This window comes from Lethenteron reissneri, chromosome 28, assembly GCF_015708825.2.
Source record: "Lethenteron reissneri isolate LAM-NWPU_2019-01 chromosome 28, ASM1570882v1, whole genome shotgun sequence".
NCBI classification, from domain to species: Eukaryota; Metazoa; Chordata; class Hyperoartia; order Petromyzontiformes; family Petromyzontidae; genus Lethenteron; species Lethenteron reissneri.
In genome coordinates this window covers 8,487,586-8,503,703 of record NC_083806.1, presented here as the reverse complement: position 1 = coordinate 8,503,703, position 16,118 = coordinate 8,487,586, and the positions used below count along the sequence as shown (strand labels likewise).

At 43.5% G+C, this 16,118-nt stretch overlaps 1 protein-coding gene across 2 annotated transcripts; it reads left to right on the top strand.

The window, feature by feature from the left end:
- Positions 1-406: 406 nt before the first annotated feature.
- Positions 407-15,554, top strand: LOC133348910 (protein mono-ADP-ribosyltransferase PARP12-like). Of its 2 annotated transcripts, XR_009755852.1 has the most exons (11): positions 407-557; positions 2,590-2,714; positions 4,170-4,272; positions 5,053-5,197; positions 7,236-7,386; positions 8,174-8,282; positions 9,456-9,555; positions 9,658-9,718; positions 9,850-9,987; positions 12,327-12,475; positions 15,393-15,554. XR_009755852.1 is itself a non-coding variant. In XM_061562024.1 (10 exons), exons 1-8 carry the CDS (start codon positions 519-521, stop codon positions 9,895-9,897), a joined length of 756 nt encoding a protein of 251 aa, XP_061418008.1. In that variant the 5' UTR covers positions 409-518; the 3' UTR covers positions 9,898-9,987; positions 12,327-12,475; positions 15,393-15,554. The 2 variants fall into 2 exon arrangements, 1 of the variants encoding a protein (XP_061418008.1); XM_061562024.1 differs by lacking the exon at positions 2,590-2,714 and having other exon boundaries at positions 409-557.
- The last annotated feature ends 564 nt before the right edge of the window (positions 15,555-16,118 follow it).

Below are 16,118 nucleotides of genomic sequence, written 5' to 3'. Positions count from 1 at the left end.
ATTGTTTCCATTCTACGTGACTTTACCGAAAGAACCAAGAAGATGAATCCCTGCAGTCACGACAGCTTTAAATCGAAATTAACGGGTTACAGGTCATTTTTTGTTGAACCAGGTGAGACCTCAAGAGACCAGGAGAGTGTTATTTAATGCTTTTACCAACAAAAAAAAAATGACCAAAATTTAATTTTTATGGCACACTAGCAATGCTGGTGTGAATTACGAGTGTTCGCCACATTTACGTGTCGTTATAAACTCATTTAACCTCATTTTACATTAACACGTAGCTCTCTCAAAAGGTAATTATCGATGACGCACGGGGTGGGGGGTTCCCAGCGTCTACGTCGGAGCTGTATCCGAGCATCCGTGTTGTGTGTTTTCGGGTGCGTCAACAGAGGAACGTCAAAAATACCCTGACAGACACACATCGTCGTAAGGTGCTTGCAAGTCTTTTTTTAAAGAGGGCGTTTGAAAGGGTCATTTGAAATGGTACAGTCTTCACTGACGGACAAGCCCGTTGGATGCTCTGGTTAGAGTTTACGAACAAGATTTTGCTCAAGGTAAGAGAGACTTTGACATCAGCAAATGAGTGAGCTACCTCGGCTTATGTGATATTTTGTTAAGAATAGTGGCATAATTTTATATTTCATCCAGCTTAACACGTAGGCTTTCGTGACCAATATCATTCATAATAGAGGTTTCTTGGGGTAGATCGCGTAAATATATGAATGTGTCGTTAAACCCGCCACCACTGACACAGCCAACTAGTAAGGGTTGTCACGTAAACAGAACGTGCCATTTCGTCACTAGTACAGCACACCGGTGTGTTGGAGAGCCAAGCCACAACATTTACCATCTGAGTACGACGTTTTGTACTCAGATTGCCAGATTTGGCTGTCGACTGATGAGGCTAGTTGTAATTACTGGCGAAACGTCGTACTCGGATTGTAAATGGTGTGGCTTGGCTCTCCAACACACCAGTGTGCTGTACTAGTACACTACACTATACACTACACTACAGAATAGGTTTTCCCCTTTTTTCTCGCAACAAAACAGGTGTTAAGATGTTAAAAAACCAAACTGAAATCATGTCCGCATTAACCACAGATACTTGTGGTAAGAATGCAAACAAAAAAACATACTCTGACTGTATATGCATTGTCTTTGAAACTGGTTGGTCCACACCAGAGACGGCTTTCTTTGGAGCCTAGTCTCAAAAGGTGTTAGACCAGAGGACGCCAAAAGGCGTACAGCACAAAGACAATGCATTATCAGAGTAATGAGAGCTTGGGGTGAGCAGCTACATCATGGGACCTCCTTTGCCAGTACCAAAATGAGAGAATAGATTTTCCCCTTTTATCTGGCAACAAAACAGGTGTTAAGATGTTAAAACACCAAACTGAAACCTACACTATATACTACACACTAGTGCTGTACTAGTGACGAATTGACACGTTCTGTTTACGTGACAACCCTTACGAGTTGGCTGTGTCGGGTGGTGGTGGATTTAACGACACATTTATATATTAACCCAAAAAAACCTCTATTATGGATTTCATCCAGCTGTTCTACAAGTGCTCGCATGTTATCTATATGTCGGTAAAATAAATATTAATATTTCACCTTTCTCTAGGAAGGCACTTGAAAAACGTTGCTTTTTTAAACAAAATATAATGAACTGTATCATCAATACTTTGTGAACCGACAAATTACAAGCCTGTTTGTTAATCGTCATATCTCAGCATCAGAATTTAATATGTACCCCTTATGGGGGTTATATGGCTATGTAACTCGGTTCAGTTTTTCCTCTCGTGATATCAATGAATTTGAGAGGTGAGGAGGTCTTTTTTTAAATCCTTAATATTAAGTTCACTTGCGTGCTTGCGTGCTTGCTTGCTTGCTTACGACCGTGCAAATCTTTCGGTCGTTTTTTAACCCACTTCCCGTGAACCAATCGAGCTGACATTTTGCACAGACAATTAATGTTCGTGAAAATTTTTTCCAAAATTTTACACTTTTCAGGCAAAACTAATTAAATATTTAATTACCAATTTCTTAATACTGGCAGACAATCATCCCCATAGGTAGCAGCCATCTCAAGCCAGAGGACGAGAGGACTCTAGCCGCCACGCATATAAAGGATTTATAGTGAAAAACTTTGTTTTTACGGGTTATACTTGTTATTGAACGAATTCAGAAAAACAAATGTGGCCATGATCAGCTTTAGATAATGGGGTCAGATTTTCCCATCTAAACCCAAATTGTACCACAATTGCAATGTAAACTCTGGACAGCCGTGAAACTAGATGGCCATCAAGACCGACCTATAGCTAATTATCATCATCAGCCATGATCTCTTCACTGCTGGACGAAGGCTTCCCCACATCGTCAGCACAATTGCATATCCTCAGTGGCCTCCTTATTGGGTGTGATCCATCATTTGGCTGCCATTCCTATATACACAAAACGACCTTAAATGCTCCCTATATATATATAAAAAATGTAGTCCAATGAATGATTAATTATTGATGTCACAATTGCTCTTTACTCTCGTAGCAACTTAAAAATATCGAAGTGTTTTTGTCGTCAAAGGCTTAAGGTTATATGACATTTGCCGAAGTCAAGTGCCACCAGACATTCAAGCCGAAGAGGCCAAAATGACCCTAAAATTGCCGTTCCATTGCGAAGACTCAACGTCATCAGAGGACTATTGCTCGGTAAGGTTCAAATGTATTAAAATAAAATAAAAAAACAATAACACACTTTGACTACAGTCATTCGTCTTGTTTCATTTACTCCTGGTTTCACTTCTGCATTCGCATTAAGCATACATGTGTGGTGGTCATGCTGGGACACGCGCGCGCCAAGCCACAGGTATTTACTGATGCGGGGCAGAGGTCGAAAACGGGTTTTCATTCCTTACCCGTACCCGTACCCGGCCGCACCAGGGTCGCAAACGGGTACGGCCGGGTACCCGTACCCGGCCGTACCCGTACCCTACCCGTAGGGTACGGGTATCGGGTACCTGATTGATTGCGACCTCTGGGATGAAGCCATGTTGCAGGCGCGGGTGGGTTGATTCTAGGAACTTGAATTGTGAGAAGAGACAAGGCGTTGGGAAATGAGTGATAAACGGTTACTCACCAGTGACTCGCGGCCTACCCGTAACCGTACCCGGCCGCACCAGGGTCGCAAACGGGTACCCGTACCTGGCCGGGTACGGGTAGCCGGGTATCGGGTAGGGTACGGGTATCGGGTACCCGGTTGCGACCTCTGGTGCGGGGTGGTTGTGTTACCCCCTCGGTGGGGAATGGTATAAAGGGTGGGATCTTGAGAGCAGAGGGCAGTTCGCCTCAAGCCGAAGCCAAGAAGCTGCCTGAAGACAAAACCCTGGACCCCAAGCCCCGTCACCCCGTGGTGCCCTTATAAAACTCAACGTTGAACCTACTCACGCCGGCTTGTGCCCGCCCTCACAGTCGGGCATATTTGCGGAATACACCACGCCGCCGTTGACCCTGCAGGCCATTGAACGAGCAACCCAACGTTCCTACCAGCTCCCTCCGCAGGAATGTGTTACTGCTTCACCACCAACTATAATATACTGTACACAATAAACGAATACAGAGGTGTTTAGGACATTCACCTGCAAGACCTACCTGCACTGATGATCATAATCAACTATAATCGATCCACTGCTGGATGAAGGCCTCCCAAATCCGTCGTAATTTCTCACAGTCCTGTAGCCAAATACAGTACCGATGTAACTTCCAAGGACGATTGATTCATTGAAATGAACCTCATAGCGGTAACCCCGGGGTACCATTGTACCCGGCTCTCACATAATGTCCGTGATGCAGTCATTTTTAGTCTCTTGATGGTCGGCGATGCGGCTATCGACTCATCTCGACGAGCTGTACACTACGATGCACCACCACTACGGTGCGTACCGCGAGCGTTCAGGGTTCCGGCGCAATCCTCCTCGCCGCGTTTGGACATCGCGGAGTGGCACCGATTTCGGATTGATTGGTACCCCCCAGTCGCAGGGTTAAGTACACCCCTGGAAAAAATACTGTCCCAGAAATAAAATACTGAATTGCCTCGGCCTATTTTGTATTATTTGGTACCCCGAGGTACCTCCATAAGGATCAAATTGTTGTTTGTTGTGTGTGTAGATATCCACGTGTTCCGATTCAGAGGAAGAGGGTTCTTCAAGTGCGACCCACACCGGCCTCTGCCTTCAGTACTTAACTCAGAAAAAATGCACAAAAACCGCCGGTAAGCTCCCGTTACGCGGCGGTGGCTACGTAGCGCACGTGGCCGCCCGTGATCCAGCGCCGTGGAGGCAGCAGCGAGGGTTGGTGGACCACCGCACGAATGTTGTGAAACTCCCTTCTCGTGGGCGACGAGAAGGAGCCGTACCCCTGGCTAGCCATGAGAAGGCAGTGCATCAAGCGGACCACTCGTCATCTGTTTTCATCTGTACGGGGATAGAGGGTTGCCCCCTCGCCCGCGTGGGTTTCTCCGGGTACTCAAGTTTCCTCCCACTTGTGGTATAACACATCTTATCGTTCATTGGCTGAAAACATCCTACGACTCAGGTGTGATTTGGGTGAATAAATAAGTAAATCATCATTATTAGTATGAGTTAAACCACAGATATGATAAGGATATACAATTCACAGGGTGCTTACATGCCTCAGAAACTCAAAGCACCTTACATTACAACTCACCTCGACCATTCCATCACATCTCCACCAATCTAGCCTAGGGGATCCCCCAGGGGCAACTATCCCTACGCAGCATAAAGTGTATGCAGCACCGACCTGTAAACGTGGACCATAATCCTGGCGCGCAAGACCTACTTTTCAGCAGACAATAAAAACGGGATCGTTAATGTCCACTGCGAGGCATTAAGAAGGGTGGCCACAGGTCTCGAACCACATACCTCAGCACCAAACGTGCTACCCCTCGGCCATGTCACTGGCCATATTCCAACATGGTCTCAGATGTTTAGCAACAAGGCGGCCTAACCAGTGTGTACTCTCCTGTTTGCAGGTTGCTCTGACTACCACTCAGAATTGCCTTACTTGTGGCAAATTCTTAAGGACGGGCGGTGGGAAAATCTCAGGCGGAATGAAGCAATTGAGCGAGCCTTCAGTAGGCCACAAAATCACAGCTATAGGCTCACTTCAACAGAAAGGTACCCAAACAGATTCAATCCAAGTCGTGTTCGAGTTAAGATAAAGGTTAGAGTTAGAATGTACGGTTAAGATGCTACTGTCGGTTGAGAATTGAGTGACAGGGGTTTTTTGAGCATTAGTTAAGATAAAGATGCGGTTGTGTAGCTAAGGGGGAGGTTAATGTGAGGGTTGAAGCTTAAGGTAAGGGTTGACATTGATATAAGGCTCAACTCTGACCTGGTGTTGTGCTTAGGGGGGGAGGGGGGAGATAAGGCTTGTTTTCATGCAAGCGATTGGTTGAATTTCGGGTTTTCTTTGATTTGGTTAAAGACCAGGGATATTTATATTCTTGGGTCTTTCGGTAAAGTCACGTAGATAGATTTAAAGAAAATAACAAAAATAACCATGGATATTATGTTAACATAGACAATGTGACGCTTATTTAATTCTAATATACATCAACTTTTCAGGTTTTCTCTTTAAATTCACATTTTGCTACCTATTGGCATCCTCAACATTATTACAACATGACAAAAAACAAGTTGAAGCCTTTGTCAATGCACTGCCGGATGAATTCCTCCGCAAAGCTGCGTCAGTCCGTGCGTGTTGTTGTTTGATCATTCGTCACCACGCTGGTCCGGTGCGTGTTGGTGGGGCCAGTCTAGCACGGCTCAGATGTCACTCGACACCCATTGTTGGCCAAGGTTATCAATTTAACTCAGTCGGTGAAGGGGTTCATCGGCAGCGTCGATAACCATGCCGCTACCGCTCCGGCTGTACACGCACTCAATCTTAGCGTGCGTAATGGTGAATTGGTCATTGTCATTGATAGTGCGCAGCGGCCTAGCTATCGAGTTTGTAGACGTTGCAGCTGCAGGCGAGCTGAGGCTATGAACAAGTATAACCCGTAAAAACAAAGTTTTTCACTATAAATCCTTTAATGCGTGGCGGCTAGAGTCCTCTCGTCCTCTGGCTTGAGATGGCTGCCACCTATGGGTCAGATGATTTTCTGCCAGTATTAAGCAATTGGTAATTAAATATTTAATTAGTTTTCCCTAAACAGTGTAAAATTTTGGGAATTTTTTTCTCACGAACATTAATTGTCTCGCACAACGAGTCTGTGTGGAAAATGTCAGCTCGATTGGATCACGGGAAGTGTGTTAGAAAACGACCGAAAGATTTGCACGGTCGTAAGCAAGCAAGCAAGCACGCAAGCAAGCAAGCACGCAAGCAAGCAAGCAAGCGAACTTAATATAAAGGATTTAAAAAGGGGAGAAATTTGACAGGAATTCCCAATTGCAGTGTTCCTCATTGCAAGGCCCATGGGTCACTGGCAGCCCCTGGTGTCCTTTATAGCGCAGCCCTGACGTTCAGACCCCGACAATACACAAATGTGAAAACACCGTTAATTGTGTGTTGACCGACTCTCTGTGTTGCATTACATTACATTTCGATATTTTGCTAGGTTATTTAATTTTAGTGTGTCTTTCTCCTAATTTTCAAGCTTGCGTACCGTACCACGTCGTCGTCCACTCATTGACATGCTAATTTTTTCTCTGCCCCCTCCCTCTCTCTGCCCCGCCCCCTCTCTCTATATTTAAGGCCTCGTCACAGAGACGATCTTTTTCTTTGTGCCGATACGTGTTCTCTCTCTCTCTGTGTATCTTTGTGATATCTGTCTGCTTATATGTCTGTCTATAGTTTTCTGGTTAGATTTTTGTTGCTATTTCCTTTATACCTGATGATGATTGCTTGTGTTGCAATCGAAACGTCGTAGTATGCTATTATTTAATTTATTATTTTATCTTTATACGTGACTTTACCGAAAGAACCAAAAAATAAACACCCCCCATCATCATCATCATCGTGCTGTCAAACCCCAATGGTTTCAAATGTGTGGCGGCCCTCACAATGATGATGTCTTATCAGCGAAAGTGCCCTCCCTCCACCTTTGCAAATTAGTGAAGAACACTGGCCTAATGCATTCCTCGCACCAGGGCCGATGTCAACCAACGCTACTTGTCTGACCTGCCATAACTGTTATGACTGCCCCTGTAGTGATTCGCTCATCGGATACCTGGACTTTGACACCATGAAGTGCTACGGTCCACAAACCAGGTCCGTTCGGCGCCTGTCAGTACCGTCAGTGGACCGCTGGGTGTGGTACTCCAAGGACAGCTATGAGGAATGGGTCAAATTTGGAGAAAAGGTGCGGTATGATTGTTGTTAATTTAAACGTGAACTCTTTGAGTGATCTTGGAGTAACTAAGTACAGTGCCATGATTGTTCATGGCTCGCACAATCACTGCACGCAACACAGCTACGAGCAGTTTTATGTCAACAAACTAACCTTTGTAAAATTAAGTGGTTTTAAACACGTCAAAGCGATCTCATTGTGTTTTGGATAATGTCATTGTACATGTTTTTTTTAGAGACCTTTAATTAAATTATGACAGTGAATAAAAATAGACCTAAAGATGAACAACATTCCAAGCACGTCAGTATTAAACTTAATTTTAAGCTTTCGTGACTGCAGAAATTACTCTTTGGTTCTTTCGGTAAAGTTAGTATTCACAAAGCAAATATAATCCATTTCCAAAAAAGCACAATTTGCAAAAATAGGCACATGTAGAAAATTGCGTTCATTTATGTCAGGGGTGGGGAACCTTTTTTCTGCCAAGGGCCATTTGGATATTTATAACATCATTCGCGGGCCATACTAAATAATCAACTTAAAAATTAGCCTGTTATATTTGGTCAAACATGTAATTAACTCACCCCTAATGTGATGGCTGGAACTGCTTCTCTTTGGTGAGGCGTGTGACGTTAGCTGGTATTGATGATGTTGCTACTCGCAACTGCTTTTGCAGGTTTGCTCCTAGATTTATTGAATTTCGAGTCCCTGCCTGCGGTTGCCGTTGCAGGAACAGACTGAAATGATTTCGCGGGCCGGACGTTCCCCACCCCTGATTAATGTTATTGTTATTATGCTTCAGAATTCCTGGGGAATCACCACCGAGCTGACAAGTGCCAAAATTGAAGAGGTTTATGCCCAAAATCCTTGTGTCGTAATTGAATACAAAGACAGCTTGCTGGATTTGACAGGTCAGTGGTAACTTCAAATCAACTATGGCCTCTCCCTTGACTTTACTCAAACTCTGCTGATGGGATTAAGTTCATCATCGGTGATGATCTACCCACTGCTGAGTGAAGGCCTGCCTCAAGGCCCTCGACCTTTCTCATGCTCCTGCGATTCAACAATTCCATAGAGCGCCTGCACACGAACCGATTTAATCAACCCATCTACAAAGTAAGCACCCACTCTTACATGTTCTTGCCTTTGGCTAAACACTCTATCATTAGACTCGTCCACCGGCTGTCATGCGTTTGAGTGACGAGTCCTGCCCAAGCCCACACTTATTTAATGCCCACATTGGCATTTTACACTTACAACGTGAAAAACGCGCATATCGACCAAGTATGAAGAGGCCCTTGCAGTGACAGCGGTGATCGTGCCAAAATTAGAAACACGCCATTGAGAGGTCGAACATATTCCCTTCTAGCACCCGATTAGTGCAGGTTATGATGCTTGCAGAGATGGATAAATATTGTATAGGGTTTACACCATTAGAACCTCATTTGCCAGTAATAAAATATGATAATTGGTTTTTTACCCTTCTATCTGGCAACAAAACTGACACCTTTTTTTACAAGGAGTCATGTTTGCATAGACCACAATACCTGCAGTCATAATGCAAAAGGCGTCATCTGGTCCAAACCATGTGAGACTAGGCTCTAAGGAAAGCTGTCTCGGGGGTGGACCAATCAACTTCAAGGACAGTGCATACATTATCAGAGTTATGTTTTTTTTGCATTATGACTGCAGGTATTGTGGTTTATGCAAACATGATTCCTTGTAAAAAGGGTGTCAGTTTTGTTGCCAGATAGAAGGGTAAAAAACCGATTATCATTGTATAGGGTTGTTTCCAAGGTAGGCCTCATGTAGGCTTCGTGTTGCCACGAGACCTACCATTGCAAACAGCCCCATGGCAACACTAGGCCAATCTTTCTAGGGCCACCCAGAAGAGTCCTGGAGGCCCGGGACAAATGCCACGTGGAGAGGGGGGTGGGCGGCTTACCTAACCCTTATTCATTCGTGACAAAACAACAGGCCTGCGCTTTGGGGCTCACTTTTGTGTGAGGTCTGGCGTCCATTGCCAGCTCAGCACGGTTACGTGGAGATGAGAGAATGCGATGACGGTTGTTTTCTCGCTGCAGAGATGCATGAATGCACAGCAAAATGGAAACGGCCTATCAGGCGACGGCCTGAGTTTCAAAGAAGGGCGGCGGAGGCCGGGACAATGGTCACAAAGCAAAGGTGCTTGCAATGAAAAAGCAACCTACACTTTGTCTATCACCTGGCCCGACTGTATTTTATGTATTGTACCGTTTCAAAATGTATTTTTGTTTCTTATTTAAGCTTTGCGGAAGAAGAAAAAATACCGCAGCTCTTCAAAGTCAGCTATGAGCAAGACTATACGGTAAATTAAAACTTTTGCAATGTGTCACAATTTGTATGCCACCGTCTTCATAGTCATGTCATCCTCAACAATTCGTTTGAACTCGGACGCAAGATACATTTCTTTATACATTTCTTTCTTGATTTTAACAGATGTCAGTGCTGAACGAGTGCAGTCCTGAGTACAATACCTGTGGCTAAAACCTTCCATACAAAAATGTTCCAAAAATATTTCACTATTTCGAGCATCAAAAGGGTGCACAACCCCGATCTCTGGGACATATACCAAAGGTAAATCGTCAGCATTGCCTTCAATTCGTAAGTAAGATCCTTTGTGCTGTGTTGCTGAGCCAGTAGTTATTTGAGCCTATTGGAATTCACTTGCCTTACGTACACAAATTGCATTGTATGTATGATATGTTACATTACAGGTTTTCCTCTATGCGGTAGTAGATGCTTTCCAAAAAAGAGGGCGCACAAAGTGAAACCGCACGAGGAGGCAGCTGCCTGCCGAGTAGCGCACACAGTACACACAAACACACGCAGTACACACACGCAGTACACACACGCAGTACACACAAACACGCAGTACATACACACAGTACACACACAGTACACACGCAGTACACACGCAGTACACACACACACAGTACACACACACACGCAGTACAAACACAGTACACACACGCGCAGTACACACACACACGCAGTACACACACAGTACACACACGCGCAGTACACACAGTACACACACGCGCAGTACACACACACACGCAGTACACACACACGCAGTACACACACACGCAGTACACACACGCGCAGTACACACGCGCAGTACACACGCGCAGTACACACAATGTTGTCCCACGTTAGACCGCATAGCCGCACATGAGTGAATTCAAACCACATCGAGCGAATTTTGGATAGAAATAGGTGAACCGCATTTACGCGAACCCGCACAAACCGAACCCGCGTAGAGCTCTATTGTTAGTAGCTGTGAGCCTTTGTCTCTGAAACTAGCTTAGCAACTGTCTGAAATGGGATTTTCCGTGTAACAAACAAAAAAAAACACAAAATTGAACTAAAACTTAATTTGGAGCTTTCGTGACTGCAGGAATTACTCTTTGGTTCTTTCGGTAAAGTCACGTATAAAGATAAAATAATAAATTAAATACTAGCATACGACGTTTCGATTGCAACACAAGCAATCATCATCAGGTATAAATGAAATAGAAACACAAATCTAGTATACTTAGAAATGTAATGTAATACAACAGAGAGTCGGATAACATAACAGTCAACACCCTACCTGGTTGATTACGTTCTTCCTGAGAATGCTAAATTTGAGAGAGAGAGAGATATAACACAGAACCAGAGACATATAGACAGACATATAAGCAGACAGATATCACAGAGATACACATCTCTCTCTCTCAAAAATTGGACTACTTTTACTGCCCCGAGTGCAGGAGGATCGTGAGAACAGCGTGAACGTGACGGTGGTGGCTCGTATCTTCCATTTCGCAGAGCAACAATGGCGCTCCATTCTAGATTTGAAGCTTTCGTGACTGCAAGGATTCATATTCTTAGGTTTTTTCGGTAAAGTCACGTAGGTAAAACATCAAAATTAATAAAAATAAAATAAAACAAAAATCACGACGTTTCGGAGGCAACACAAGTCTCCGTCATCAGGTGGGACCGTCACAGCCGGATTAGCTGCATCAAGTGAGGCAATGATTCACCTGATGACGGAGACTTGTGTTGCCTCCGAAACGTCGTGATTTTTGGTTTATTTTTATTTTATTAATTTTGATGTTTTACCTACGTGACTTTACCGAAAAAACCTAAGAAAATGGCGCTCCACTTCTCGTGAAATTCCTCCGAGGGATTTCTAAAATTTGAAGCTTTCGTGACTGCAAGGATTCATACTCTTAGGATTTTTCGGTAAAGTCACGTAGGTAAAAAATAAAATTAAAGTTAGTAAAAGTAATAATGGACGGTCCCACCTGATGACGGAGACTTGTGTTGCCTCCGAAACGTCGTGATTTATTATTTTATTTTATTTCCATTATCACTTTTATTAACTTTTAATTTTATTTTTTACCTACGTGACTTTACCGAAACAACCTTAGAGTATCCTCCGAGGGAAAACACACGTCGAAAAGCGTTACAGAATTGAGGCAGTGTTACACGATGGTTTATCCGTATTTCGTGTTAAAGTTTTCGTTGAATTTCTGTTAATGTGGGGTAATGAATGATGTATTTTTTTAAATCCCTAAATTACGTATTTTATGAATGCTATAATACTGTAAAATTGGTAATGTTTTCGTAAATTGTTGCTTGGTTTACTTGCAATGATGTCTACACTGTATTCGATGTTAGCATCTGCAATGTAAACAGCACGAATCTAATCTTGCCATAATCTCATTATATCTGTAAAGAAAGCCGACTGGACTGTGTGCCTCACCTTCCATTTTAGCATTGGATTTGGAGTTCAGTTTGTAAAATATAATATAATTCTCCTATACAAAGAAGTGAGACCACCGCAAAAGCTCACGTACCAGCCAATGCACTACCCATCCTGCAACCAACTGGTCTGCGTATGTAACCAATTACATTTCTACCTACAGGAAAAAAGAGAAGATGGCAAGAGACAACGGCAAAGAGAACGTGAATGAACAGCGACTGTTTCACAAGACAAGACCAAACGTATTAAATTCCATCTGCCGCAGAAACTTTGACTCGCGCTACTCCAGGAATGTACTCCGGCTTGGCAGGGGTACGATTTCTTCTCCCCATGTGTTTCCATAACTAATTGCATTTATATTTTTCAACAACAGCAGGTACATGAAAAACGTCGATATCTGGAAGACCGGCCAAAGCAAGTGTAACAATAATACCCCCCCCCCCCCAGTTATGATGTAGGAAAACTAAATAAAACCAAGCTATGGTCGGGGAAAATGAAAGTAAGAGTGACGGATGGAAAGCACAAGAATTTTCTGCATTCCCTCAGTGAAAATGTGCAGTATGAATGACCTCTTGCATTTCCCGCGCTCTTCATTAATGTCGAAGTCTCTCATTCGATCTCCGATCACGGCAGATGAGACAACGGTGCACGTTTATACGCAGCAGCATAATTGAGTAACACCACAGTTTGGTTGATCGGTATTCTTAGGTTTTTTCGGTAAAGTCACGTAGGTAAAAAATTTCAATTAATAAAAGTAAAATAAAAATAAAAATCACGACGTTTCGGAGGCAACACAAGCATCCGTCTTCAGGTGGAACCGTCACAGCACGATAGCTGTATCAAGTGAGAGAAATACCAAGAACACAGTATTTGTATATATACTGGTTGAGGGTGGGAGGAGCCAAGGTAGGCCCTGAATAATATTTTTGTGAGGTTCGGTGCGGCTGAAGCACGCTGTTAGGAATGGGCCTTTGTTGTGTAAACTAGGTGCGGATGATGTAAAGGTGCGTGTTAAAGGGACTGAGCCTTTTGTTATGTAGAGATGATGCGGCTGAAATCGCTGCCAGGAAATGAGTCTTTGTTGTGTAGAATGGTTGACTGAGCCTATTATTATGTAGAGGTGGTGCGGCTTCAATCGCTGCCAGGAAATGAGTCGTTGATCGGTATGTTACGTGCGATGGGAGTGAAGTGTGGATCATCCCGCCTGTGTGGGCCGCGTGGCCCGTTGGTGTAGGAAGCCAAATACCTGATAGAGGGACTTTTCTAGATCTCGTTCTAGGGGAAGCCCTTCCTCCAGCAGCGGCATGAGCAAGGCATTTCAGAGCTAACAACGCCACTGATATCATGAATATATTTGTCTATTTGATATCTGAGTTTGAATAAGTACAGGAAAATGGCAAATTCCATCGTGTAAGCACAAAAGTGCGGCATAAAAACGTATTTACAAATACAACAGAATAAAGAATAAATGCTAAAATACTGTACGACAGGGATTATTGAAATTATGAAAATAATTAAGTTTTGTTTGCTATGATAATCATGTAACATTTAAACCGATACTTTTAATTCCCAGAGCTGGGAATGTAGCCAACGTAAGAACTTGTTTTTGTGTTTAGTCTGTTGTCTTTTTCCCTGCACCTCCGATTCGCACAGTTGGCTACGTACGGTGCAAAAGAAGTTCAACGTACATGCATACATACGAGTCAAAATAAATGTGATAGGTTGTTTGTGCAGGCCTTGGTGACGAGGCAACATTTGCAAACTCGGCTTAGGCATGGGTGGCAACCCAGATTCAAAGCCGGGATCTCAGCCGTATTAGATCTTTCCTCCGACCTCTTGAGCCTCCTGGCCACCTGGACCATTCAATATTTAAGGACACGATACGGTTGCCTACATTTGCATTCATAATTGTGAAATCGTCACGCTACTTGTGTATTGAAAGCTCACGAGGTGAAATGGATATTACAGGGTGGCAACAAAGTCCCTTTGCATGAAAAGAAAACATTCCACGTGTAAAGCTTTCGTGACTGCAGGGATTCATATTCTTGGTTCTTTCGGTAAAGTCACGTAGAAAGGGAATAATAAAATAATATAAATATAAAACAATAAAAATTATCCACAGGTGGATTTCACACCTGATGACAATTGCTTGTGTTGCAGTCGAAACGTCGTGAGAATTTTATTGTTTTATATTTATATTATTTTATTATTTCCTTTCTACGTGACTTTACCGAAAGAACCAAGAATATAACATTCCACGTGTTGCTCTCCATTCTCGGCACACAGCTGGATTCGTGCCGAACTTGTCCTTGACAGATTCTTCCACGTGGATGGCTGGGTACCGTAAAAGCAGTTCCGCACAGCTGTTTTGAGCTCCTCAATATTAGTCAATCTTAGGTATAAAGCAATCTCCCTGATAATTCCCTCTGTGGAATGTTGTCAGGTCTGGGCTTTGGGGTGGTCACATCAAGAACGTTGCAATGGAGTCAACATTGGGGGGGACCAAACCTTCCAGGGGTCTGGGGGTCCCCCTCCCCAGAAAGAAAAAAAAATCTAAATTTGAAAACGAATTTCCTGCCTAAAATATAGAAAAGATCACTAACACATGGGATGGACTTTTTTTACAATAATGTCTAATAGTGTATTGTATTACATTGCTCTGTTTTTTCTTTATTACCTTTTCTTGTTTTCATTGTATGTAATGGCAGAGATTAGGGATTAATTAAGTGCAACCATAACCACAATCGTATAAACAAAATTCTAATTTATAGCAATATATTGGGGGGGACATTTTGAGCATATTTGAATATTGGGGGGGGGGGGAGGTATGTGTCCCCCCCCCCAAAATATATTATCATTACGGCCTTGGGTCACATAATCTTAGATCCTCTCCCAATCCATCGTCCACTGAATTCCTGATTCAACTAATCCCAAATATTTGAAAATTCGAAACGTCGTGAGAATTTTTTATTGTTTTATATTTATATTATTTTATTATTTCCCTTCTACGTGACTTTACCGAAAGAACCAAGAATATGAATCCCTGCAGTTACGAAAGCTTTAAATCAAAATTTAATCGCAAATTGTGAGGGCATAACGTTCCGAATATAACAATATTTAATGGCAAGGAACTGCGTGGCCACCCTGTACATGTAACATAAACGTAATGTTTGTTCCACGTGTATGTGTGTGTGTGTCACACGAATGCTACTTCTCTTGTCATCCACAGCTGTTTATTTTTCGTGGAATCCCTACTATTCTCACAAGTATTTCGAAAGACACCGCAATTCCACAGGGGTGCATGACAGCATGTTCTTGGCCCGGGTCCTTGTTGGGGAGAGCTGTCCCCCGGACAGGATGCACCCATGTTTCCTTCACACGCCCTCCAAAGACGGATCCCTGGTGAACGTCTACGACAGTGCCGTCGACGACCTGAAAAATCCATTGATCTTCGCGATATTTTACTCTGATCAGATCTACCCAGAGTACATCATAAACTACTATTAAAACTGAGTTACCAAACGTCATAAGGACGACGCCTTTTTTTTCCACTGCAGAACCGAGCCGGGTCAGGGCCGTGCTCAGGAGTCACCAGGGCATATGTGTTTTTTTCCCCAACGCAGAAGCCGTGACCGTCAGCATATTGCCGTCACCACACACGTAGCGAACGAGTCTAAACATTCAGAAGCTGCGTTTGATGTCACGTCCAATGAACGCATCTCGTTTGGTCCCACCCCTGGCCTTGCTGAGGCCTCAAGCCTGAGTTAGATGTCCATTGAAGCCAGCGGGGCAAGGTTTGGTTCTGGCCAGGCTCGGCAAATAGCCAGTGGAAAAGTCAACCAAGCCGTGAGGGCTCCATGCTAGCTCAGCTTGGGTGTGCCAGTGGAAAAGGATACGAGCGATTACAAGTTTTCACATTTTATGCAATTTGTGAAGATAAAATAAAAAAGGTGAC